Source organism: Colias croceus, chromosome 1 (genome assembly GCF_905220415.1).
Source record: "Colias croceus chromosome 1, ilColCroc2.1".
Classification (NCBI taxonomy): domain Eukaryota; kingdom Metazoa; phylum Arthropoda; class Insecta; order Lepidoptera; family Pieridae; genus Colias; species Colias croceus.
In genome coordinates, this window is record NC_059537.1 from 5,221,997 (window position 1) to 5,248,662 (window position 26,666).

The following is a 26,666-nucleotide window of genomic DNA, read 5'->3' on the forward strand; positions in this document are numbered from 1 at the left end:
CTGACAGATTTTGTCGTGAATAGTATAGTTGAGGGCACGTTGGGGGCGTAACCCAACATGTTGTGTATTGGATCGGCGCGGAAGCAACCCGACAAATTGTCTCAGCAGATTGTGTGCGTGTTGAAACGTGAGTATTGTGATTGTTCCAATCTCGGCTCAATCGCGCTGCCGCGTTAATCGCAAAATGGCGGTTTTGAGATAAACGCGGGAAAGACATTTTTACATATTTGAGGAAGATGTTTATATTTTATAGCCGTTTATACTTTATAGCCCTTGAAATCTATCAATAAAATTGGAAAAAATACAAGCTTTACAAAGATAATTATCTTATATTTCATAAATTAGTATATCCATTAATAATGCGTATTATTGCGTTGAGGTTTAGCATCAGGCCAGGCATCAACGTGACGTGCACACGTTGTGGCAAGCAATCGCGGAATGAAATTGTGTCATCAGATTGAGGGTTGGATGAATCGTGAGTAGAGAACGCTCAATCGCGACTGCAACAAATTGTTTCAGCAGATTGTTGGTTGTGTTGAACCGTGAGTAGGGCCTTTAAGATATAAGCTTCTTGCTACCTACAATAACAATAAAATTTATAAAAAATTATCATTTATTAAAATTGCTATTAAAATACATACAGTACTCATGGTCATATTTGCGTTTCTGAGATAATTTTAATGCCTATTTCCAACCCATCACGATGATAAAGCTTGGTGTAGTATTATTCAAGATTTAGTCATGAATCATAATAATAATTGTTTTATTTCACAACAATATCGCTTCTGTCGCTTCTTCGTCTGTTGTCTGAATGAATAGGTATAAAACGCTTGTCAGTTATGTATTCACTTGTCACTTTTCAGTTTACTCGGGTCTAGTGGAGGAGTGTGGTAGTTATTTGTATTTTGTGTAATCGTGGGTGTATTAAATTTCGTATTTGAGGTTAAATTACCGGTGTGTCTTTAAAATAATATAATATATTGAGGTAAGATTTTAATTAAAGATTTAGTTAATTATTTTATTTAGTATTTATTTTTTCATTTATCTTTCTTTTTAAAAATATTTATTTTCGCATCTTTAATACATTATTCGATTGGTACCTAGGTAGCTTAGCTAGGTAGGTAATGAAGCAACCACGTCATGGTCATTTTTTTAACTAATATATTAGCGTTACTACACAATTTTGGAAACCAATTTAATTAATATTCCTATTTAATTAATAAATAAAAAAAATAGGTCTTGTGAAATTATGACTGTTCTCTTGAATATTTAATTCAGTACAAATTATTTTTTAAAACAGCTGTTTCACTCATTTTCAAAATGAAAATGCAGTGAAGACTGACTGTTGAAGTCACCTATACGTAAATAATAATAATTTAAAAATGTTTAATATTCTGTATTCACTTATCTTACAAGATACTAGTTAAGCCCCTTGCTGCCTTGCAGACGTTTCTTAAAATTTTTAACTTGTAAAAGATTGAGAGAAGTCTAAAGAAATAATATTAAAAAAATATTATAAAATAGACAATAGGTAGGTACCTACATAATGCAATGAATATTTTGTAGATGGGTGATCACGGTTTTCTGGAGCAAAAACCCGGCTTTGCCACTATTGCAATTCATGCGGGTACAAATCCTGACAAATGGCAATCGAATGCGGTGGTGACACCAATCGTAACATCGACCACCTTCAAACAGTCGGGACCTGCTGAATATGAGGTAAGGAAGTGCTTGATTGCCGATAACGAACAATGAAGTAGGTACCTACTTCCGATTGTAAAAAGAAAAGTGCTTTATAAATAAAAGCTGTCAAACACGATTTAAAATACATTATTTAGTAAGTAGGTAATTTGGCGGTACATTGTTGTGATAATGCGAAGTACAAATTACAAAAGAATTTCTTTCTTTCACCTTTATTATTCACCTGGTGTTTCTGCCAAAATCGGTTTCCTAGAATTCCGAGTTCCGTTGGCTGACCGGTTCCATAATTCATTGCGATGATGGACGTTTGAGTATGAATGTGCGGAATTTGCAATTTTTTAAATTTCAATATTGTTCTCGTAACTGAGATGTATTCAAAAATTTCATCATACCTACCTACATTGCCTATTGTTCCTATATTTTGAAAGTGTCTTTGGAAATTTTTATTTTTGATTAAGTATATACTCATACTGTAAACATTATTTATAAAATAAAATAAAACGAAAGATGGCATCTTTACAATTCTCTTCGTTTCTCGATTCTTCGATTTAAAGGCTTAAAATGAAGTACCTAAGAGTTATTCAATTTTAACGGTTTTCTTTTTTTTTAATTAAATACTCAAAATTATTAATTGACTAGCATGCAGGGTAGGTCAATCAATTCTAGCTCTCGAGTAGTTAAGTTGAATGATCTCGTTTTCTCAACCGGCTTTCCTTTTACCTCAGTATGAAATGAAAACTAAGGAATAGTAAATCGACAATAGATACGTAGGTAGTTACGATATGTAACAACGCTGAAAATTATAATAAACACGGTAAAAAAATACGATCATAACTTAGGTCTTAGACGATTGCCTAGACGAAAGTTATTAAAATACCGTAGGCAGTCGTGTTTACACACATAGCTTCTGCCTCATTGAGTACATATTATTAACTCAATGTTCTACCTTTGTTTTACGCACTTTTAACATTTCATCGTTTTTGTTTCTCTTGCCACATAAAATTTCGATTCTGTATATGATTTTAGAAGTTCGACTATAGCAGATCAGGTAACCCAACAAGGAATTCCCTGGAAGAATGCTTAGCTGCTTTGGATGGTGGCAAGCATGGATTAGCCTTCGCTTCTGGGCTCGGAGCGATCACAACTATCGCGTCTTTGTTGAGCCAAGGCGACCATATTCTGTCCTGCGACGATGTGTATGGAGGAACTAATAGACTATTTAGGTATTTACGATTGTTTTTGATATTTCGAGTTAATGTTAAGGGTGGTGTTTGTTGAGTTTTTCTCTGTAATGGTAACTTTGTAAGAAGAGTTGAAAATCAGAGATCGAAAAGGGCTTTCATGTTTCATATTATATACAATCTACCCTCTTTACTCAAGATAGAAAACATAGGCGATTAGTGTAGGGAACGACTCTTGGGAGATATACTGAACAAGTGATAACTGCGTTAAAAACAACCGACTTCAAACTTGCACTTGCAACATTTACAAATACATACAAAAATGCTCATAAAATAAAAACTACTGGGCCTATCTGAATTTTTATGGGACCAATTCGACACCATCCCGCATCAAACAAAATAATGATCACGTAAATCGGTTCAGAAACCTCGGAGTAATCGGTGTACATACATTTCCTCCTCCATAACCTCCTCCTTTTTTTTGAAGTCGGTTAAAAATGTATCTATGCCTTTAAATAGAAGTTAGAACGCATTTAAATTTGTATGGATGGTTAATTATTTCACTAATGTCGTAGTAAATTCAGTTTGTAAGCAATAAATATTCATAACTGGATATTAATTTATTTGTTTTGTTTATAGTCACGTCCTGCAAAGACTGGGCATAGAAATATCGTTCGCTGATTTCACTGATATTGAGGAAGTAAAGAAAGGACTGCAAAAGAATACAAAGGTAAGTTTTTTGGTCAACTTACTTTTGGCTTACCTTTCTTTTTGCATACATGTGTGGTTTTTCCCACTATTAAAACAAGTCACACTGGCTGTAAATTAAATAATATAGCTATGATGTTAATTAGTGCATAATTGAACACAAAGGTCACATTTTAAGCGTGTCAATATACTGAAACAAAAACAAAAGCGCACACAACAACAAAGAAAGTAGGTATTCTTGTAAACTTGTTTCATTTATCCCTTATCGTTATTTTGTAAACTTTAAACGATAATATATTATTATTTCGTCATATTTTAAATGTAAATAAAGATGTTATGAAGGTTTAAGTTGAGAGAAACGATAAAGAAAAGTCATTGGTGTTGTTGAAAACAATCAACAAGCAATCGAGATACATTTGATATGCGGCTTACATGTTGTATTAAAGAATCATTGATAAAATGATTGGGCGTATTACAAACATTATTATCTAGTATCAATCAAACCAAGATAATATGCACTTTTTGAAACGGCTTAGTGCCGCTTTTCGAATCTTTTATCGTGCTTAAAACTATATCGTGTATTGTAGTCAAGATTGTAGTAGTTAATTGTTTAGTACATTTAAAAATATGTCATGTTAATTTTAAAATAAATATTAAGAAACCGGCCCTTTAATGTCTAAACAAATAAAAATTGTTTATAGATGTTCGTATGTCATGTCACATGTGTGATGTACAAAATGCGCTAATAAGGCTAAAAAAATGGTGCCAATCTTATGTTTGATGTAAATAATCTACGCCCTCCATAATATCTAATATGAAGATGGTTTAGTCATGGAACCAAAGTTCATGTTATTTTGTCACCAACAGGAAAACTTTTCACACAATACAGAATAACGCAATCAGTCGCCAGTATATATATAATAGGTAATTATTTACGAACCTCTTTTAACACGTGTATTATCTCTCAGATGCTATGGATAGAAACGCCCACAAACCCGCTCCTCAAAGTGATAGATTTGGAAGTAGTAACAAAATTAGCGAAGAGTTATAGCCAAGATATTATTGTGGTGGTAGATAACACCTTCCTTACGCCATACTTGCAAAGGCCCCTCGACTTTGGCGCAGATATAGTTATGTATTCAATAACTAAATACATGAATGGCCACTCCGATGTTATCATGGGCGCAGCGGTTGTGAACGACGATGATTTGGAGAAGAGACTACGTTTTCTACAGAAATGTAAGTATTTTTATAGATCATCTTGTTTCGGTTATTTGAAGATCCATCAATAGATAGTGATAGGTTTGTTTAAGATTAATAACAGATAATATTTTAATATTATTATAATAAATAATATCTTAGTACAAAAGAATGTTATCAATTTTTATATATCTACATAATTAGGTATACCTACCTATGCCATGATGATGCCATGAACATCAATATTTTTTAAAGTTTTAGTTTAGTTGCTAAAAACCTCGATGAATATTGAATACCTACCTTTGTCCTTTGTATTCTAGTAAAGGATGTGTGTTAAATGAAAATTTAGGATGTTTTTTTTTGGTAAATTGTCGACATGGTACGCTTTTGCAGAGCATTGGAAATATTCACTATATAATTCTGAAAAATGAAATGCCGTCTATTGACTTATCTTTTGTAGACGTAGGATAAAAAAATTAAAAGACGTCGTAAAATATATATCCTTATCACACCTTGTAATTAGTTATATTATGATGTATACCATGATGGTCTGTGACCCCTTATTCATAAAGATTTCATTGTTTTGTTTTGACTGTTTTAATCAATATTTTGCACTTGACTGCGGTCAAGTTTATTTCGACTGAACTGAACGACAGCAATGACCAATCAATATCAATTAAAGGCAAGAAGCTTCTTGATCGAAGCAGATTGGTGATTAAGTAAGCACCTAAATAAAACATGATTTGATTTTGGTTTTAAATTAGATTCGCATAATATGGCTTGAATATTAAAATATTTGAGATAGTTGTTAGCATGTTTATTAACCCTAGAATACTAATATAAATTTACTACAGCTAAATACTAATGATCGCTCCGGAGGCTACTTTTTAAATAAAACTGTGTAATATATGTAAATTATATCAGTTTTCCTTATTTTTATTTATAAAGGTAACCTAAATTAATAGGCAAACCTCTACCTTTGCAAAAACTAAACTGAACCATTCTTCTTTAAAATAAATTTTTTACTAAAACCTTAAAGTCATTAACATTTTTTATTATAATATAACAGTCTTTGAACAGTCTTAAAACAAAAAAAAATCTTCTACATCTTATTTTTTTTTGGCATCATTACACTATTGAGTTTATAAACTTCTTAAAAATCTAAATAAAACTTATGGCAACATAACAGTTTTGTCTAAAAACTAATTTGAACTCAGATATATTTTTTGTCACAGGAACTGCAGTTTGGAGAGCGATGTTCCAAGCAGTAATTTTTATTGTTATGTTCTGGCTATGTAATTATATGTTCAGGGGTTCTGGTTATCTAGTACAATATTTTCTAAGTCTTTTTCCCGTCGAAATTCGACGAAAGAAGGATCTGCCACGCATCGTCAGAGTCATAAGGATCCATTTCCAGGTAGTCCTCAGTTTCACTGTCAGAGTTCTCATTTAGTAAAAAATCGGCTATTTGTTCGTCGTTGAGATCCATCTAAAAATAAAATAAACATTTCGAAAGTTATAACATAGCTACATGCTAAAAAAATCGCAAAACAAAAAATAGTTACCAAAAATTAAACTTACCGTAAATACTAATGATCGCCTCCCAAGCGACTGAGTGCCTTATATTTCGTAAACAAAGCATCCGAGCCTGGCCCGCTTGCGTTGGCTACTGCGGCTCGGAGAATACCGAATTGGCGTGAAAGCACAATATGCTTCGCGGATGCGTACTTGAAATAATCGGAAAAAACTAACCGCACGCGGCCTGTCAGGCGATGTTTAGTATTCTAGGGTTAAGGTGTTTAATTTTTTAATTTCAAATTATTAAAATTAGAAACAATAATTTATAATTTGCCATAAGTCTAAGATCCCACAGCAGGATTAGTGCGTTCACAGTTTTTTTGCTTAAACCAAACCTTTATGTGCTTATACATATTTATAATTAGGAGAATATATTATATCGACTAGGTTGCCACTCAAAATTTGGCCGCATAAATATACATACAATTTTGGTCTTAGCAAAAAACCTATGAAAGTATTAACGCACTAATCTTGCGCGCGGTGGGATCATAAACTAACAGAAGGTTTATAAATAATGTTAAACGGCCATAAGGTGTCAAAGGAGAACAAACAAAAAAAAAATTAATTGCCTCACAAAAACTTTTATTTATGGCAATCATTAGCGATTACTGTCAAATAACGTCATTATATCGTAATTTATTGTACATAGGTACCTAGAAACTTATTATTATCGTTATTTATTGTAATATAAATAATAATGGTAGGCTACAGGGATAAGTAATTATACACCTGATCAGAACTAGATTTGGAAGAAAATTTCAAAAAATATAAATAAATCGACCGCGTGCCGTAACACGTACTTATAGCCTTTGGCCACCTAAGTAGGTACCTACACTTTGATCCTACCTGAAAATCGAAATTCTTCTCTTCTCTTTCTACTGTTTTAGATTTAAGTGACTTAGAAGGAACACCGAATTACAAGTTACTTATTACACCTACCTTACCTTTGATATAGCGAAGAAGTACTTACCTAACTACAAATTGCTTCATAAATTAGGTACCTAAAAACAAGCTCATGCGAAAATTACAGAAATAATATATTTTACAAGAGACGATTTGAGATATATACTAAAAGTGAAAAACACTCAACCAATTTTAAAAATTATTTGGAATTTTACATTAACTGCGAGTTAAAGGTGTACGTGGAGTTCCAAACTCATTTTTATTTTAGGGAGAAATAAATTATATGAGTTTTAAAATCTAAGTTGAAAATCATCATAGGATAAATTCTATCCCAATAATAATATTTATTGTAAGTTACATCTTTCAATTATTCTAAACAGCAACAGATATAGATCATATTATCACAGATTACTAAATATGTAGTTACCTACTTCAAAGATAATATAGGAACCTAGTCAAACTGTTATAAGCTATAATGTTATCTTGTTATGAAATGATCTCGCCGCTATCTCTATGCTTATTAAATGAATTATCTTTGTAACAATTAGTATACAATTTTGTATTATCATGGGAGCAATAAAATTTTAACTCGTCCAACCTACTGTCATTATCACAGACCGACCTTGGAATGCGAATATTTTTGGCAAAGATCTTACGTCATTATTAGGCCGACAACACACGCTCGTAGCATGATTGCGGGTACGGGATAACAAATGTAAACCTGTATGGGCCCTCTTTGTAATGGGCAGCATTTGGCCAGTTAATACGAGTGGGCAGTGAGGCAATCGTGTAGGGCCTAAAATATCTTAGATCGGCCGCCATTGTACATAATATAATCGCCTTAATGGCCGCAAACATCGACAATCATTTGTCGCCAACGCTCTGCATACGCACTGCATACGTTGGGCCAACGCTGCCCAATGTATGCAGAGAGCCCAATACAGAATGATAAGTAAACCACAGAAAGTAAACCGTAAAAGTCAAAAGATGGGTGCTGCTTTAAAGAATTCGCAAATCAATATGGAGGTATCTAAATTTAGTATGAGGCCTCCAAGGTTGTCAAAGATTTTGATTGCTTGAATTTATTCATAACTTTAAAGGCTTACATTACAAGGAGCATTAGCCTTGGGTAATGTATTCTTATTTCTTGTTGTTATTTCATACGGTGCGTTTTGGAACAGATAACATTACAACGAATCAACGTGTTTATAAATAGGGATCTTAAGTTTATTTTTGTCTTGCTATTTGATAAAATCTGCGAATAAAGATATAGAAAGATACCTATAGTTTCGTTATAAAAATAGGTGATTCTATGTGAAAACATGTTTCTTTACATTATCATCTTGATGAGGGATTTACGAGGAAAATATTTACATTCAACTAAAAAATATATTCTATGACCTATGTCCTATACCATAACATAAGCTGTGACATAACTATGTTTGAGCTTTTTTTTAAAAACAGGTACCTAACGACCATAGGTACAGTAGATGTATCAATGGCTTATAGATATAAATGACTAAAGAGTAAAGGTAATTGGGCCAAGATTTTCGCTAGAGGTATGAAATTACATCGTGTAAAGTTTCACACACTAGATGCTCAGTCACAGTGCTCAGTCTTGTGGTTCGTTCCACTAATAAAATTACAGTTTGTCTTACATAAAATTTCTGTAAACCATGAAGGTTATTCAAAACCCAACACAATATCTATCCACTTATTCTCATATTATAATTTATCGTTGTAAAATTATTTCCATTTCATTAACATCAAGATGTTCTACCTTGTTTACTAATATGTTAAAACAATAAGAACTTCATAAATGGCTTCATTAACACCTTAACAAGAAGCAAATTTTTCCGATCTTATGTACCTTCATCGATATATTTTACTTATCAAACCATAAATAATATGACTTCGATAATTTAATATTATTACGTACCTACTTCCGTTGTATTTGGGGAGTAATAATTTTGTGTTTAATACAATGATAGTTATTACGTAAAAAGGTTTTTTGGATAGTTTTTTATACTTTTTAAATATTTTTCGCGAATGATAAGATTCCTGATCCTTCTATTCTCTCAAGAAACGGCCGCTGCGGTTAGGTCTAAACAAAATTTGGCAACTGTGTACATTATATTGTGACATTTATCACAATAAATAGTGATAGATAAATTATACATAATCTGAATTTTCCAAGACGATAGTCTATTCTTCTTCTTTCAAGCCTTAATTCACCCATAGTCGGGTATAGGCCTCCTCATGTTTTTTCCATTCTTTTCGGTCTTTGGCCAGACGCATCCAAGATTTACCCGCTGTTTTAGAAATATCGTCGGACCACCGTGCTTTCGGTTTGCCTGGCTTACGTCTACCATTCCATGGTCTCCATTCCGCCACTTTCAACGCCCATCGCCCGTCGCTCCTTCGGCACATGTGGCCTGCCCATCTCCACTTGAGTTGGCATACTTTGAGAACAATATCAGTAACCTTTGTACGTTTTCTGATAGTTCTATTTGGTATGTGGTCTAAAAGGGAGATTCCGTATAATTAATTACCCGTAGTATTTAAATTACATGTATGTACAATAAAATAATTTTTCAGCAATGGGTATAGTCCCGTCACCAATGGACTGCTACTTAGTCAGCAGGAGTTTGAAGACCCTCGCCGTTCGGATGGAACAACACAAGAAATCATCTTTAATTATTGCGCAGTGGCTGTATGAACATCCTAAAATTGTTGAAGTTTTACATCCTGGTGAGAAAAAGTTTAATAAATTAATTTTATTGTTTATAAAATATTAAATAGTAAGGATTACTTGGGGTATGCTAATTACTCGCTAATATTTTAGTAAAAAGAATAATTTGCCAGCGTAATGTCGTACACTGTGTACACTATACCTATTAGTCCTAACACATTATTATTATTAATAATGCTCATATATTTTTTGGAAAAAGTGTTATTATTTTTTTATGTTCGATGCCGAATGATTATTTCAATAGGTACCTAACTGATAATTGACACGATGGATAGGAACGATGCATTGTCTTCGTTCCATTAAATGGCTACATTGAATCACTGATTGTTTCAGATTTCTTAGAAAATGAGAGTACACTTACTTTAATATGACTATTCATACTAAATTACTTACTGTATAAGTGAATATATAAAACCATAAATGAAAATAATATTCTCTTACCTCATTACTAATTTTAATGTAAAACATGAACTCCGTAACAATTAAATTTTGCACGCAGTTACGAATTTAAACTCACGTAGATGAAAGTGTGAATAATATTGAGTATTAAATATCAGTTTTGACGCATTTAATTTTCACAGCTGGGACCAAAAAATCTAAAAAATGCGGATATTATATTTGTAGGATATAGGTAATAAAGAAAGACTAGTCTTAATAGATGTATATAGACTAGTCTTAATAATGTATATTCTATTTCAGGTCTTCCTTCTCACCCACAATACAAAATCTCACAAAAACAAATGACAGGACATTCTGGAACGTTCAGTTTCAAGCACACCGGAGATCTGAAGGAATCTAAGACTTTCCTCACTTCCTTGAAATATTTCACACTTGCCGAGAGTCTGGGTGGATATGAAAGTTTAGCTGAATTACCGTAAGTATAATTTATTTAGAATTTAAAATGTGCAAAATGCACATAAAATATTAAGATCGTGTTAGTTACACAAATTATGGCTGAAGAGGGGCTGAAGGCATTTTAATAATTTTGGATTAGGTATTGGAGTCGTATATAGCTTGGATTCAGATAACAACTTTTTAAAATTTGTATGTAACCTGAATAATAAAAAATCGAGTTCAAAGTCCAAGAATCACAAATCAAATCATTTCAAATAATGAAAAACACAGAAAAATAAGAAGTGCATATTAATGAATTGCATCATTTGCATACAATGAAATTGAATCGTAGTTGCCATGGTACTGTGCAAGTTTACGTATGAGCACGTTATAGCATTCTAACTGAGAGGATTCGAATAACTATGGACACTCTAAAAGAAGATAATATATTAATTAGTAATACTATTTTTGACAGAATAATAAGTGTAGTATTATTAAGTATTCAATCACACAAAAAAAACGCGAAGGCGAAACATATGTGTTTCGCCTTAATACATAAATCAAGGGACATCCGGATGGAACGAAGTGTTAAGTTAGAGAGAGACAGACAGAGAACCATGCATGCTTACAACTCTAGCAAAAAGTGTCGTGACAACTTTTCGACGACAACTTTTCGTAAGAATTTTTTCCGTCTAGCCCCATTTCACAACACGCGATAAGGAACTTCGTTCCAACAAAAAATATAATATGTTCTAACATAGCATTGACTATGTGAAATGAAGACCTTCGACACTCAGGACTAAAGTGCCTCATGGAACGATTTTTAACCCGTATAAATTCCCGAAAGTACCTAAAGTGCCTTCAAGAAAACTCCAATGTTAAAAATTATTGGAATACATGGGTACATTTCAAATTTCAATACATCTATTTTGTATAAATGAAACAAATGAATAAAAAAAAATGGATTCGACATGGTAACAAGATGTTGATACCCACTCAATTGCGTCTATTGCTATAATTTACATCTTGTTGTGCCATTCAAGAAACATCTGTTTAAAACGTTTTAAAAATTACATTTACATTTAGGTAGGTAGGCCTTTTACGTTTGCTATAGAAACATTTTCAAAATTACCATACTGCGTATTATATAGATTATTAATTTAGTGGTTATTGAATAAAAAAGCTGTTCTTATTATAATTAATAAATCATAATTCATAAGTTTTTAAGCTATTGCATAGCTTCTATCGCGGACCTTGAGCGCGGGGACCGAATCCAGAAATTCCGTAACGACGTCCCCGAGTGCCACACGTCTTTTTTTAACTTCAATTAAAATAAAATAAATAATTTAACACGCAAAAAATATTCATAATATTTCATATCTATTATCTACATGCATTATTATGGTGAGAAACCTTTATGTAAACATTTCAGCGTTGATTGATTTTAATTACACGTCTAGGAGAACCATGACACACCACAGTATAACCAATGATAAGCAATCTATACGAGAATTATCCTTCGAGGACTTATTGCGTCATCCTTTATTACGTATAGTGAGCATTATATTGCAAATTCTACCAATGGCAATGACGTGTTAGAGGAAAACTTGTTCGTCATTAACTATATTCGCTATAGAAAAACATGATGCAATAGTACTGTGGATTTACATAATATGTTAATCGTGCATTTGTGGGCGTGTCGGGCTGTGGCTATATTTGGTTTTGCATGCTTCTTGCGGCTAAGTTTATGCTATAGCAAATTTCATCTAGATGCGACCAGACATTGTCTCAATGTCAACATAACGAACATAAAATTTCACATTTCCATAGGTACTTTATCAATAAAATATGCTAAAAGGTAATGTGAAATAAACTAAATAGATACCTATTTAATATTAAATTTGTTGTTTATTTAATTTATACGAATCGCTTCAAGAATATACTATGCATAGTACAAACAAATGGGTTAATAATTGAAAATATTAATAATCCGTTTCTAATTTTCAGTTCTCTCATGACGCATTCATCTGTGCCCGAGGACCAGAGAGCAAAACTGGGAATTACTGACAACCTAGTCAGACTTTCAGTTGGCTTAGAAGATGTAGGAGATTTGATTAAGGATCTAGACCAAGCCCTTAACAAAGCTTTTGATCTAAAGAATTAAATAGTTTTATAAGTCATATTTAATCATTTCTCAATAATGTATCACAATTTTATTTAGTATTTATTTTGTCCGTTTTATTTTTTAATTTTGTTATGTAAATGTAATGGTGGAATGTGATCATTTTACACAAATTAATAGAATATTTAAAATGGAGTTCCTATATTTTATATGTATACTTATATTTGAATGCATGTAAATTGTAAACTGTAATACTATCGACAATCTTGAACCAGACCTTTCTTTGTATTTACAAACCATTTACGCTATTATTGTGTTAATGAAGTATTTTTATACAAAAACATTTGCATAGATAAGCGGGTGGGTTGGGTTAAACATGTGCATTTTTAGGATAATTAAATGAATATCATTTCGAATTTCCACTGACTTTCGACGGCTCTGACAATTTCATAGTATTTGTTGAATTTTTATTTTATCTATGCGAGCGATACATAGTATCTAAATTAAATAATTTCGTTAACTATTTTGTTTCTTTACCCCCTTATCCCCACATCAGTGTACGTATTTGATACCTAGTATACTAGGTACGAATTAATTTAAATATTAAACACTAGCTTTCCACTCACAGCTTCGCCCGCTTTGTAGAAAACCTAAAAAATTATATACTTAAACCTTCCTCTTGAATCACTATCTCTATCTATTAAAAAAACCGCATCAAAGTCCGTTGCGTAGTTTTAAAGATTTAAGCATACATTGGAACATATGCGAAATTATAATATTGCATGTAAGTTTGTTATTTCTTCACGCGAAAACCACTGAACGGATTTTAATGAACGAAGACAGAAATGTAGCTGTAGAATTGTTTTTGTCTGCAGAGTGCAGACTACTCGTTCGCAAGGGAAACTACCCGCCAAGGCTATTATAGTAGTTAAATGAATATTCTTCTTGGACAACAATCATCGTAATTTCTGATGTCAATTGGCAATTGAAATTTGAGATGTATTTAGTGAATTTGGCCAATTAACCGCTAGTTTCAGAATTGAGAAAATTATTCTAGCGGCGTATCTCCCGCTGTATCAATAATACGGGGCCCCAAGGGTAAGGGGGTATATAATAATATCATAAAAAAGCTTTAGAAATTAAAACTATCTTCATAACATGTCATGTCATATGAAAAAGATCAACATACATATATTTCGATATTTGTTAGATGCGTGTGGCCCACAAAAATGTAAGTACCTATACAGGGCCTCCTCGTGCACGCTACTCGGTACTCCACTTTTTTTTTTTTTTTTTTTTATAGTGGAGAATGCATTTAGGCATACCCTTATCCTATCCTAGTTCAATACTCAATAGTATGCTTTATATGTGATTAAAACAATACATGAATAATAAATAAGGCATCGTTTATTATTATTCTAATATCTATAATATTTTAGGTGCGCTTTGAGATCATACTCCGGGTAAGGGAGACCGGAGAGTGAGTGTTAACAACAATGTTAACAATCAATCCACCTACAAAGTTAATTGATACAGGCGAAATGGGATGAGTGGCAATACAACATTTTAAACAGTTAGTTCACGTAACCGATAATGTCCATTTTGATCAGTTAGTTCCTCATATTACTTGCTCTGTGTTAGTCCCTCATTTTCAACACGATCCCATTGTAGATCAAAATTCCTAGCCTAGAATTATATACCTACACATTATTTTCATATTAGAAAGTTATAGATAAATTAATGAAGAGATCGTAGAAACTTCAAAGTGATGCATTCAGATGCAGATGGTTTTTGTCTTAGGTTTTTGTTTAAACGCGTTAATTTCAGGAAGTATTGCAACGATTCAAATTATTATTTTACCGTTGGATATTATTTATATGATCCCTGAGTGTTACAGGCTCTATATTATTAACCAGGGGGCAGGGACAAAGCGAGAGCGGACCTCTACTTAAATCCTACTAATATTATAAATGCGTATGCGTATGCGTAATAATTTGTATGGATGTATGGATGTTTGTTACTCTTTCACGTAAAAACTACTGAACCGATTACAATGAAATTTAGCACACATATAGAGGGTAACTTGGATTAACACATAGGATAGTTCTTATCCCGGAATTCCCACGGGAACGGGAACTATGCGGGTTTTCCTTTGCAAACGCGGGCGAAGCCGCGGGCGGAAATCTAGTCTATACTAATATAATATAGAGCTGAAGAGTTTGTTTGTTTGAACGCGCTAATCTCGGGAACTACTGGTTACTGGTCCGATTTGAAAAATTCTTTCGGTGTTAGATAGCCCATTTATCGAGGAAGGTTATAGGCCATATATCATCACGCTATGACCAACAGGAGTGGAGCCACGGGGGTGAAACCGCGCGGAGCAGCTAGTTGTAGATAAATAGAAATATAGCTTATACTGCAGCTATTTTATTCAGCACTCCTGATAATAAAATCAAGCAAATATCACTACAGTAAAAATTACGAGAAAATGGTGTACCTGCTAAAAAGATTATGAATACCTAACCTACGACCTGCATACCTACCTAACTATTTATCTCGCTTTATTGCACGCCTCATAAGCGAAGCGTTGAGGTGGGTACTACTGTCACTTCGCGCAAAACATCTGATTTTTCAAACTTAAAATGTCTTTAGGTATCATACATTGCACTTGTAAGATAATACATACACACACATATTATTAAGAAAAAACACTATTTTTAACATTCCTGATATTTTTGATGTCATTTTTGTTATTTAAACTAGTTAAAAAACAGCTTAAAAAAGTTCTGTCTTGGACGTCCGTGTGTCTGTATGTGCGGAGGATTTTCTTGCGACCGAAATACTTTACTAATCGAGTCTTTTTTTTTCTCTTACGCTTGAGTATGCTCAGGAATAGAACCTTTTCATTTTTCAGGGTCTGATTCGATGTGGTTTAATTGTTATTAAATAAACAAAAAAAAATATCGACTTTTTTTTTATTTTCTTTTTAAATACTAGAGACGTTACTCTAAAAATCGAAATCTGACATCTAGAATCGAATGCATTGATTACTTGTGAATAAAAATCATCATAAATAAATAAATTCGATTGACAAATGTTTCAAATCCGTATCGATTAATACACTTCAATCGATGTTTTTAAGCAGCTCTCTTCGAAGATAAAATTGATAGACGTCAAATGTTGCCTATTAAATTGGCTCGACTATAATTGAACAATGCAATAATATATTTCAGGGCGAGCGAATTCAACTGAAAAATTTCATGCATATTATTAACAGAGTAGGTATTAATTACAATAAAAAATAAATCCATACTAATATTATAAATGCGAAAGTAACTCTGTCTGTCTGTCTGTTACTCAATCACGCCTAAACTACTGAACAAATTTTCATGAAATTTGGTATGGATATATTTTGATAGGTCCCCAAGAAAGGACATAGGCTACTTTTTATCCCGGGAAAATGACGCAATCCCGGAAATCCCACGGGAACGGGAACTATGCGGGTTTTTCTTTGACTGCGCGGGCGAAGCCGCGGGCGGAAACCTAGTAGTTAATAAACTTTAATTTCATAACCTTGATAATATTATTTCTGTTTATGTTAAAAATATAATATCTGTATTTATCTCGGTTAAGATGTAAACAAAGTCAGTTTCGAATGAAGATTTCATTAAAAAAAAATTTTAAAGTAGCTACATTAATGTTATCAATAGTAACACATTTTATCAAGCTATTAAAGCATAATTACTGACGTGTTTGTTTTTTAATAACAACTAATTATTCTACTTGAATAATAATAATAATTTTAAGGAATATTGGTTGTTTTTACTTAAGGTGGATGTTCCGACCGTCCCTCCATACATTTTTGATTACCTCTAAACACTTAACACAGACACTATTTCTTTAAAACTAATCATTTTATCACTTCTCTATAATGAAATGTGTGCGCGTTCGACCTTTTTAATCAATAATTTACAATATTTACTTAGAAAAACAACAGTAAAATACCGGAAAAATTTGACACTTCTACAGTAGTGTGCGTGACTTTTGCCAAGCGAAACACGACATAAAGCACGACATCTAGCGCATAGACTATATACTTATTACAGATCTAGCGCGTCAATGTCTAAACGAAAGGCGATGTTTAGACATAAGACGCGCTAGATGTCGTGCATTCGCGTTCGTTATCTTATACATAATGAGCATAATTCTAATAAATCAAAGTTCTATGTAAAAATTGAGTAATTTCATTTCCAATCGTTCAAAGAAAATAACAATAAAATAAAATAAAACTAATGACCTTAGAAACTATGGTTTTTTTTGTAAACAATTTATTACTCATTATTGTTCGTCCGTCGTAGGTCTGTAAACTGTATTGTACACTGAAGGTAAATGGTACTGTAGGTACTTTAGTTCGGCGTCGTCGTCGGCTTGATATAAATTACATTCTTGATTTCATTGACACGCGCTATGATTTGCGCGCGGAATTTCTTGTGTTGTGAATTTATTTTTGTATGCTATGCATTTTAATTGATTCAAATTGCAATGTTTCTCTAGTATGCATTTGAGACTATATTGTAAATTGTAATAATTGATCGTGGGTATAGTAATTAATTATTCTAATAACGCAATTAGTAATATATGTATTTTCGGTGGGATTCAAAACAAAAAATTGGCCCGTGATTTTTATGAAATTTCACCACATTGCAAATCACATCAATCATAGTTCATACACATGTATGACGAAAGTGATTAGTATTGTGGCTAACATTGACTCATCAGTTCATCACTGAAACCAGTGATAAATCAGTACCTATATCATATTGTGTTTGAATATTTTTAAACAATGATATAAGTATACAATTATTATAAATCGGTAAACTATCAAAGTAATCACAAACTTGCAAACATTGGTAAAATGTCCAGTAGTTTATGAGCCTATTCATTACAATCAAACAAACAAACAAAGTTTTCCTCTTTATAATATTAGTGTAGACAAACACTATGAATACGATCACGAATGCAAATTCGGGGATTTTCTAATTATTGCTAAATAATAATTGAATTCGTTTTGAAATACTCTATAATTTTTAGTGTATAAATATTAAATAGACATTTATAATGTGGTGCTCATTTTTTTTGTACTGCTAACGCTATTGTAGGTACCTATTTTCGTTGTTTTATTTCAAGTGAACACGGCCATACAATTTTGTCACGAGCCGCCTATGATTGTAGGTACTTTTGTTAGGCTCCTTCGTCGTCCGCGTCGCGTCCGCGTCGGCTCGAAAGTTCTTGATTTCATTGTCACGCGCTATGATTTGCGCGCGGATTTTCTTGTGTTGTGAATTTATTTTTGTATTATTATTTTTTTTTATTTTTTTTTATTTTATTGATTCAAATAAAATATTTCACTAGTATGCATTTGAGACTATATTGTATTATGTATAATTTATCGTAGGTATAGTTATTCTTATAACGCAGTTATATTTTCGGTGGGACAATTTGACCCGTGATTTTTCTGAAATATCACCACGTTGCAAATCACATCAATCATACACACGTATGACGAAAGTATAGTGGCTAACATTGACTCATCAGTTCATCACTGAAACCAGTGATAAATCAGTATATCATATTTTATTGTGTTTGAATATTTTTTAAACAACGATATATACAATATTATTATAAATCGGTAAACTACCAAAGTACTTCCGAATTTTCAGACAGACAAACAAGTAGTTTGAACACGCAGTTTTCTTATACTAGTAGCAAAAATCAAAACCATAATATTATGTTTACCTACTATATTTTACTAAAAGTCGAGTGCGTCGAAATCGTAAATAATAATATAATGTTTTTCACCTTCCTGGTTATTTTCCCATAGTAAATAGTGTTTTAGGTTTGTTGTTGTAGGTAGGAATAATAATAATTATTCTTACTTGTTGGTTATGAAATGTATATTGAAATAATTTACTTTTACAAATCATTAGTGATATTAGTTTTGAGTGAAAATGCTTGGATCAGCATAATATTATATGGTACTTCAAATACATGTTTTGATAAAAAAACAATAGTGTAATAAAAAAAAACTGCGTTTTATTGTAATCAATGTTGACAGTTTTAAATTCCAAAATTATTGATCAATAAAATAGTTTACACCAACAAATATAACTTTTATTTTTATAACCATCGTTCATAATATAAATCGTAGCAGGTGGCGTTTTGAAGTTCTGTCTACTCATACAGAAAAATGGAAAACTTGTTTTTTTTGTAAACAATTTATTACTCATTATTGTTGTTTGGCTGTGTGTTTGGCAACTCGAAGCGTGGTCGTCCGTCGTAGGTACTTTTGTTCGGCGTCGCGTCGTCGCTCGTCCGCGTCGGCTTGATATAAAACATTCTTGATTTCATTGACACGCGCTATGATTTGCGCGCGGAATTTCTTGTGTTGTGAATTTATTTTTGTATGCTATGCATTTTAATTGAATCAAATTGCAATATTTCTCTAGTATGCATTTGAGACTATATTGTAATAATTGATCGTGGGTAGGTATAGTAATTAATTATTCTAATAACGCAATTATATTTTCGGTGGGATTCAAAACAAAAAATTGGCCCGTGATTTTTATGAAATTTCACCACATTGCAAATTATATATTATACAATTACAATTACAATTATTATAAATCGGTAAACTATCAAAGTAATCACAAACTTGCAAAATATGCTTTTCCGAATTTTCAGACAGACACACAATTTTATTAGTTTGTTTTAGCAAAGTAGGTACCTATACCTATACGCTTACGTCGCGCGTCGCGTCGCGTCGTCGAAAACGGTGCGCCCAGAAACAAACATACCTACCTAATTCAGTTACAATCCTTTTTTTGTTCCGTAATATATTGTATTCTAATACGATTTTTTTTATTCGTCAGCCAGTTCTACTAGGTATAAAAAGATAAAATTGAAATATAATTATTGTAGCGACAGCCATATGTTACTATGTTTTCGTAAATATGTTTTTCACCTTCCTGGTTATTTTCACATAATCTTATATATATATAAATGAATCGCAAAATGTGTTGGTAAGCGCATAACTCGAGAACGGCTGAACCGATTTCGATAATTCTTTTTTTATTATATTCCTTGAAGTACGAGGATGGTTCTTATGTAGAGAAAACGTAAACATGTACCACGGGCGAAGCCGGGGCGGACCGCTAGTCTAATATAAAAATGAATCGCAAAATGTGTTGGTAAGCGCATAACTCGAGAACGGCTGAACCGATTTCGATAATTCTTTTTTTATTATATTCCTTGAAGTACGAGGATGGTTCTTACTTCTTATGGAGAGAAAACGTAAACATGTACCACGGGCGAAGCCGGGGCGGACCGCTAGTAAATAATAAAATAATAAATAGTGTATTAGATTTGTTATTGTATCTTGTATACCTACGAATAATTATTCTTACGTCTTGTTGGGAAATGTTCAAATACCTACCTATTGAAATAATTTACTGTTACAAATCATTAGTGTTATTAGGTAGTTTTGAGTGAATAGGCATGGATCAGAAATTCAGAATATAATATGCTACTAACTACTCAAATACATACACGCCAAACTTGTTTTACATTCACGCCATCTAGAGTTCAATCTTTATCATTTTTGTATACGTCTGTGTGTGTAAACGACCCTGTATGCAATGACAGATGTTAAAACGCATGGTTTTACCGAATTGGGTGGATTTTAAGGCAATGATATGACATATTTAAATAAAATATAATATTCAGTAATCGCCATGACTATTCCTACGACCTTAATCTTTTCCAATTACGCAAAAACTCAAATAAACTAGAAATGTAGAATTCAGCGCCATCTAGCGGGACATTGGCTGGGAACAGATCGTAGCAATCACCTTAAGAGTTAAGTATTCATTATAAATTTTCTTTGTTCTTTCCAAGTACAAGACAGTTACGTAATTGTAACATTTTCGCTCGATTCATTTTTTATTCAAAAATTATACCTTTTTTAAGGATTATTGCATTTTTTTAAAGATTTACTTGGACTATAATGACGTCTAAAATAAATGTTAACAGTAATAAAATACAGTTTACTATCCAATCCCAAGATATTTTTTCTCTAGATCAATTATTACTTTAGTTATAAAACGGAATAAGAATTGAGACTTACGACATTTAGTTTCGAGCTCGAACAAAAAATTATTAAACAACGGATTATGGAACACTGCAAGTTTTCATGAAAAACAAGTAGGTAAATGTATCATTAATATTTATTGCCATTTCAATACAAAATTTTCTAGTAAAAATAAAATATGAACACCTAACTCCTAAATAAAATTACATTATCAAAGGTCAATCAGCTAAGTCATATTGTCGGAAATATCTGGCTACTAAACATATAAAAACATTTAATGGGGTAGCATATTCCTTTGATGATTCATTTTCTGGATTAAGGCGAGATCTGAAAACAAGAATATTAATGTTACTAAATGTATTGAAGTCGTGAAATTATTAATGTGCAAAATTAAGATGTTCTGATTTGTTTCAATTTTTTTTAATTTAGCAGAAAAATTATGTGATAAAAATTAACATCTAAATAAATTTTTCAATCTCTGTGCTCAAAATATCTTAGTTAATCTATATTTACTTGAAAAAGCTGAAGAGTGTTTGTTTTAACACTCTAATCTCAGAAAGTACTGGTCCGATTTGAAAAATTATTTTGGTGTTAGATAGCCCATTTGCCGAGAAAGGCAATAGGTTATATATCGCACAGCTTGTTTCATATAAATTGTACTTCTTTTTTATTTTTAAGTAAGCTCACTATAATTTTAGTCGCTCAAAGAGTGAACAATAGTGTAATTTATATCTTAGGTTAGTTAATTTCTCTATAAAAGCATAATACCTTATTTCAGCACATTTTCTTGCTAAATTTCTCAATATGCTCACTGTGTCTGAGAGCAGTGGTTGTCGCGTGCAAGCGAGTATTGCATATATCCATTGGCCTTAAATAAAAATATTTCATTTACATATTGTATACCAAATATCAATTAAAATATAATATGGATAAAGAATAATTCAAGATCATAATTTAGTGGCAATAAATGTAAATTCTCCTTTTAGTTGTTGTATAAATTAATTCATAGTCAAAATGATTGAAAACAAATTTGTTTACTAATTTTAACTAAGTATTTACTGTAATTCTTCCATTTCGCTACATTTACTCATCTTTTAGAAAAAATTTCACCTCCAACATAATGTCTCGCTATTGAGATGTGATACTGTTCATTATAAAATTATAAACTCACAATACTAAATAGTGACACAGGTGAAGAAAGAAGAAAATGTCTCAAGAGTAAATAATATCCACATTCATCTCCAGTAAGTTATTTATGGACATTCATTTACCTGTTTTATAAGGGATAGATTCCCCAGGTTTAATTTTATTTAAAGATTCAATTAATATCTCCAATCCATTATCTAGAATAGTATGATTTAGACCAAGAATACATGTTAATGTAGGTTCCCGAGTTTCAAAAAATTCTCTCCATTCCTCACTATTGGTATGGTCCAATGCAATGCTTGTAACATCCTTTGCCCATTGTGCCTTCTTTGCTAACAAGCGCGAGATATACATGCGACTTTCTGAAAAATCCGCAACTTGTACATTTTGCCATTCTATAGTTGGTTTTAAATTATCTGGTGCTTTCATGGGAGGGACCTGTAACAGCAAATGAATAATTCTGAACCAGGAGTAAATGCTTAGAACTTTATTTTATGTTAACAGTATTGTTACCTGTTCGACAAAGCACGACTGATTCCGGGAAAATTTTGAGCAGTCTATGTTACACCTGGTGACTGTGGCATGGTTTCGTCTCTCATTCATTACCTTTAATAGGTACTCTTCACCTGTTGTCGGTATTTCTTTAAGTTCAACATTTTTAGAAATTTGAAAGCAAGGAGATTTCAATGAATCTTCTTGTTCATCAGTTTTATTCAATTTAAATATGCAATGTTTAGCCATTGAGATAATATTAATATGGAGACGATACCGCCTACATCACTTATGTTCCACTCAACATACGTCATGTGGCGTAACTGCACTCAGTCGCTTGCTCGCTCATTGGCGCGAACGTCACGCTCATTTTTTATTTGTTTTAAAGTGAAACGCATCAAATATGCCTACGTGTGTGTTACGATATATTGCACAAATAATACAAAGAATACGGAAAAGTGCAAAGGAATAACTTTTCATCAGTAAGTAACTAGATAATAATTTTTAAAACTTAGTTAGAGCAAAATTTTTGGCGGGCGACATTTTGTCATAGATTAAAAATTTAAGATATGACATTGGGCATGAAATAAGTGTTGTTAGTAATATTTGCTGGCGTATATTTTTATAGTACCTATAAAATAATAATTTTACATATTTAGAAAAGCATAGACTGGTTGTTAATTGAAAAAAGGTGAAATCATGAAATATGAAAATCAATTACTCAATCACCAATTTTTTTTTGTTAATTGATTTTTATCAAGTTTTTAATTGATATTGTATAAGCTACTGACTTGAACGTATAATTGAATTATTATTTATTTATCTGCACTAATATTATAAAGAGGAAAACTTTGTTTGTTTGTTTGATTGTAATTAATAGGCTCATAAACTACTGGACCGATTTTGATGAAAGGAGAATGCCCATTTTTGGTACTGGTTTTTCTCATGCATCAAGACAACAATACTATTAAAAAAAATCTCGGCAATTTAGAGGCCTTCTTACCATCGGAAAATATATTTTGAACAGGGAATGTTTTGTAAAATCTAATAAGACATGTAATTGTTTAGATCCGTTATTATAGATTTAGTGCCCATTACCGGCTACCACGGTAACCAAGCGGTAACTTATTACATTTACTATGGTAAATAGCTAAATGTATTAATATCGATTATTGTTTTCATTGAATTACAAAAAAATCAATTAACATAAAATCACTCTTTAAGGTATTGTTTATACACTGTAGGTTGTTTTAACAAAGATAGTGAAGTAAAATAATATAAATATGTATATATATAAAAAAAATATTATTATGACATAGCTTGGTAGGTAACCAGTTATTTCTTATTTGTTTCTTTCTTCGAATATGTAGTGAAAAAATGATTCAAACAACAACAACAACATGTAAACCGAATAAAAACTCAATTGGCATTTGTATATTTAGGTTTTCTTGAAATCCGTCCCGGAAGATTTCTGGTGCCTTATCTACACTAGCCGATGAACAGATAGACTTTGTCTGAAAGCATAAGCTCTACGCATAGATTAAATATGTTAATCGAAAAATAACCTTTGGACGATAAAATGTTACCTAAATCACACATAAACCTAACTAAATCGGGGTTATTTAAGTTTTGAGGTTATTTCACATTTTTCTCAATATCTTGAAAACCCCTGTTTTTATCACAAAAAATCAATTGGTAAAAATCTTTTGAATATCGAAGAACCCTCCAAAACCACTCTGGCATTGACGCAACACTGTACTGTGGTCCATACTTTCATGGGCATTCTCCTTTGGCACAGGCAATCTTAAGACCCTGAGAAAGAACATAGGCTACTTTTTATTGCGAAATATGTGCCACGGGCGAAGCCGGGGCGGACCGCTAGTTCAGAGATAAGTAATTAATATTTTTTCTATTCAAGGTTTCCATGTCTGGGCCGTGAAGAAAGGGAAAAATTATTTTTTTTTCTAAAAAAGGCTCAATTTGTAAGGAATAAAACTTCCCATAGCCCTGACTGAACCTAAAACACGAAAAAAATTAAATTATTCCATATGACGTCACTATTTACATCATCCTATATTATATGCCAGATATTGTTAGCCCCGCGTAGTAAAGTCAGTTTATACCTAAAATAAATATTAAGTAAGTACAAAGAAAATTTCAAGTCAACGTGCATGTAAGGAGTGGCACCCAATAAAATACACAGAATGAAACAAAGTGTCGCCTCTATAGCGGTGAGTCAGTGACATCGCATAATCTATGACTGTCTAGCCGTCATTCGCGCGCCCCGCGCCGCCGCGCTTGGCGCACAGATTTTGTTCGTGGTGTCTGCTCCATATTAATATTATCTCAATGGTTTAGCTGACATTTTAGGATTGAATTTAGGATAGGAGGATAGGTAAGTAGAGGTACCTAAGTATTTAGGTTTGTAATAAACAATTAGCAGCTAACACATACAAATTGCACCAATAGTATTTAATGATCAAATTTGTTTATAAACACAACTATAACTAATATTCAAATCAAATCATTTTTGAAAATTGAATTTAATAATCCAAAATTAAAAACACAAAACAAAGGCACACGTACAATGCACTGACATATGAACACTGTGTCAACACAGTCTGTCAGTGTCATCACAGAGCAAGTACAAAATATTGTCTGTTGAGATTATTTGTCTTCTTTGCAATTCTTGATTAGTTTTTTCGAACTTTGTTGTGTCGGAGAAAACACGTGCAATTGAGATTTTTCTTAAAGAATTTGTTGAGAACACTCATTTATAGTGTAAAGTGGTAGTGATAACCAAATTTGTGACTGTCTTTATATATATATTGGGGTAAGCGTATATTTACTAACTTTCCTCATCCATCATGAATCCTGATCCTCCCGACCCTGGTAAACCTCCTGATATTCAGGGTGAGGCGATGGAAGCAGAACACATACGCAATAAAAGACAACGGTCAGAGCCTTCTGTTGCTGATATGGACATTATTCCGTCTAAAAGACATGTAACAGTTACTAACTACGCGATTGCATCTTCTCAAAATACATATGTGGATCCAATTTTATCGAATCCCATAACCTATTCCGGAAATGACAGTGGTCCTTTCATTGTTTATGTGTCTCGAACGGAAGCCGATCCTGCGGCGGGTTTAACTATTAGACCGATTAAATTTGGGTCATTCCTGCACAATCATCGGGTAGCTAACATAGCTAAAGATGGTGTAAAAGCTATCGGGCGTAACAAAATATCTGTGCAATTCCACACCGCTAGTGATGCAAATAATTTTATTAACTTCCCTCCTCTTAAAGATTCCAATTATCAAGCTTCCATACCTACTTTTCACATCACCCGTATGGGCATTGTCAAAGGTGTCCCTACGGAGTGGTCTATGGAGGAATTCATCAGTTATGTGGATTTTCCTGGCGGGAAAGGCAAAATTTTGAAAGCCAGACGACTAAATAAAAAAGTAAGAATAGATGGTGTAACTTCATGGTCTCCATCTCAAACTGTTGTTTTAACCTTTCAGGGTCAAGTTCGCCCAGACAGAATTTACTGCCTTTTTAATTCCATGCCTGTAGAGGTTTACCAATACCCCACAGTCCAATGCTTTAAATGCTGTAGGTTTGGACATGTACGCGATCAATGCCGGTCCAAGGAACGGTGTTTCAAATGTTCACAGGCCCACTTGGGTGACTCTTGCCCAACTCTAGAATCTGATGCAACATGCCTTCACTGTTCTGGTAAGCATTATGCAACCGACAAGAAATGCCCTGAACAATCCAGACAAAAGGCCATTAAGCAATTAATGGCATCCGAAGGGATATCATTTGAGGAGGCGTCTAAAGTCATCCCATCAGCACGTAGGTCCTACGCTGAGAATACCCAGATGCAGAATACACTAT

The 26,666-nt window shown here is 32.6% G+C and overlaps 2 protein-coding genes across 2 annotated transcripts; one reads left to right on the forward strand and one right to left on the reverse strand.

The window, feature by feature from the left end:
• Positions 1-845: 845 nt before the first annotated feature.
• On the forward strand, positions 846-13,481 carry LOC123694540 (cystathionine gamma-lyase). The gene is made up of 8 exons (XM_045640006.1): positions 846-985; positions 1,567-1,719; positions 2,728-2,924; positions 3,522-3,612; positions 4,559-4,829; positions 9,870-10,022; positions 10,723-10,897; positions 12,865-13,481. Exons 2-8 carry the CDS (start codon positions 1,567-1,569, stop codon positions 13,019-13,021), a joined length of 1,197 nt encoding a protein of 398 aa, XP_045495962.1. The 5' UTR covers positions 846-985; the 3' UTR covers positions 13,022-13,481.
• Positions 13,482-21,243: 7,762 nt separating this feature from the next.
• Positions 21,244-25,362, reverse strand: LOC123697228 (gem-associated protein 2-like). Its single transcript, XM_045643670.1, has 5 exons — positions 25,123-25,362; positions 22,785-23,009; positions 22,397-22,709; positions 21,894-21,993; positions 21,244-21,452 (listed from the first exon to the last, which is right to left on the reverse strand). Exons 1-5 carry the CDS (start codon positions 25,126-25,128, stop codon positions 21,344-21,346), a joined length of 753 nt encoding a protein of 250 aa, XP_045499626.1. The 5' UTR covers positions 25,129-25,362; the 3' UTR covers positions 21,244-21,343.
• Positions 25,363-26,666: the final 1,304 nt, after the last annotated feature.

Coding starts and splice junctions, on each gene's coding strand:
- LOC123694540 (XM_045640006.1), top strand. CDS start 1,567: ATGGGTGATCACGGTTTTCTGGAGCAAAAACCCGGCTTTGCCACTATT. Junction 1,720..2,727: donor CGGGACCTGCTGAATATGAG/GTAAGGAAGTGC, acceptor ATATGATTTTAG/AAGTTCGACTATAGCAGATC. Junction 10,023..10,722: donor TGTTGAAGTTTTACATCCTG/GTGAGAAAAAGT, acceptor ATTCTATTTCAG/GTCTTCCTTCTCACCCACAA.
- LOC123697228 (XM_045643670.1), bottom strand. Junction 21,994..22,396: donor ATCTATCCCTTATAAAACAG/GTAAATGAATGT, acceptor TTTTTATTTAAG/GCCAATGGATATATGCAATA. Junction 21,453..21,893: donor AGAAAATGTGCTGAAATAAG/GTATTATGCTTT, acceptor TCTTGTTTTCAG/ATCTCGCCTTAATCCAGAAA.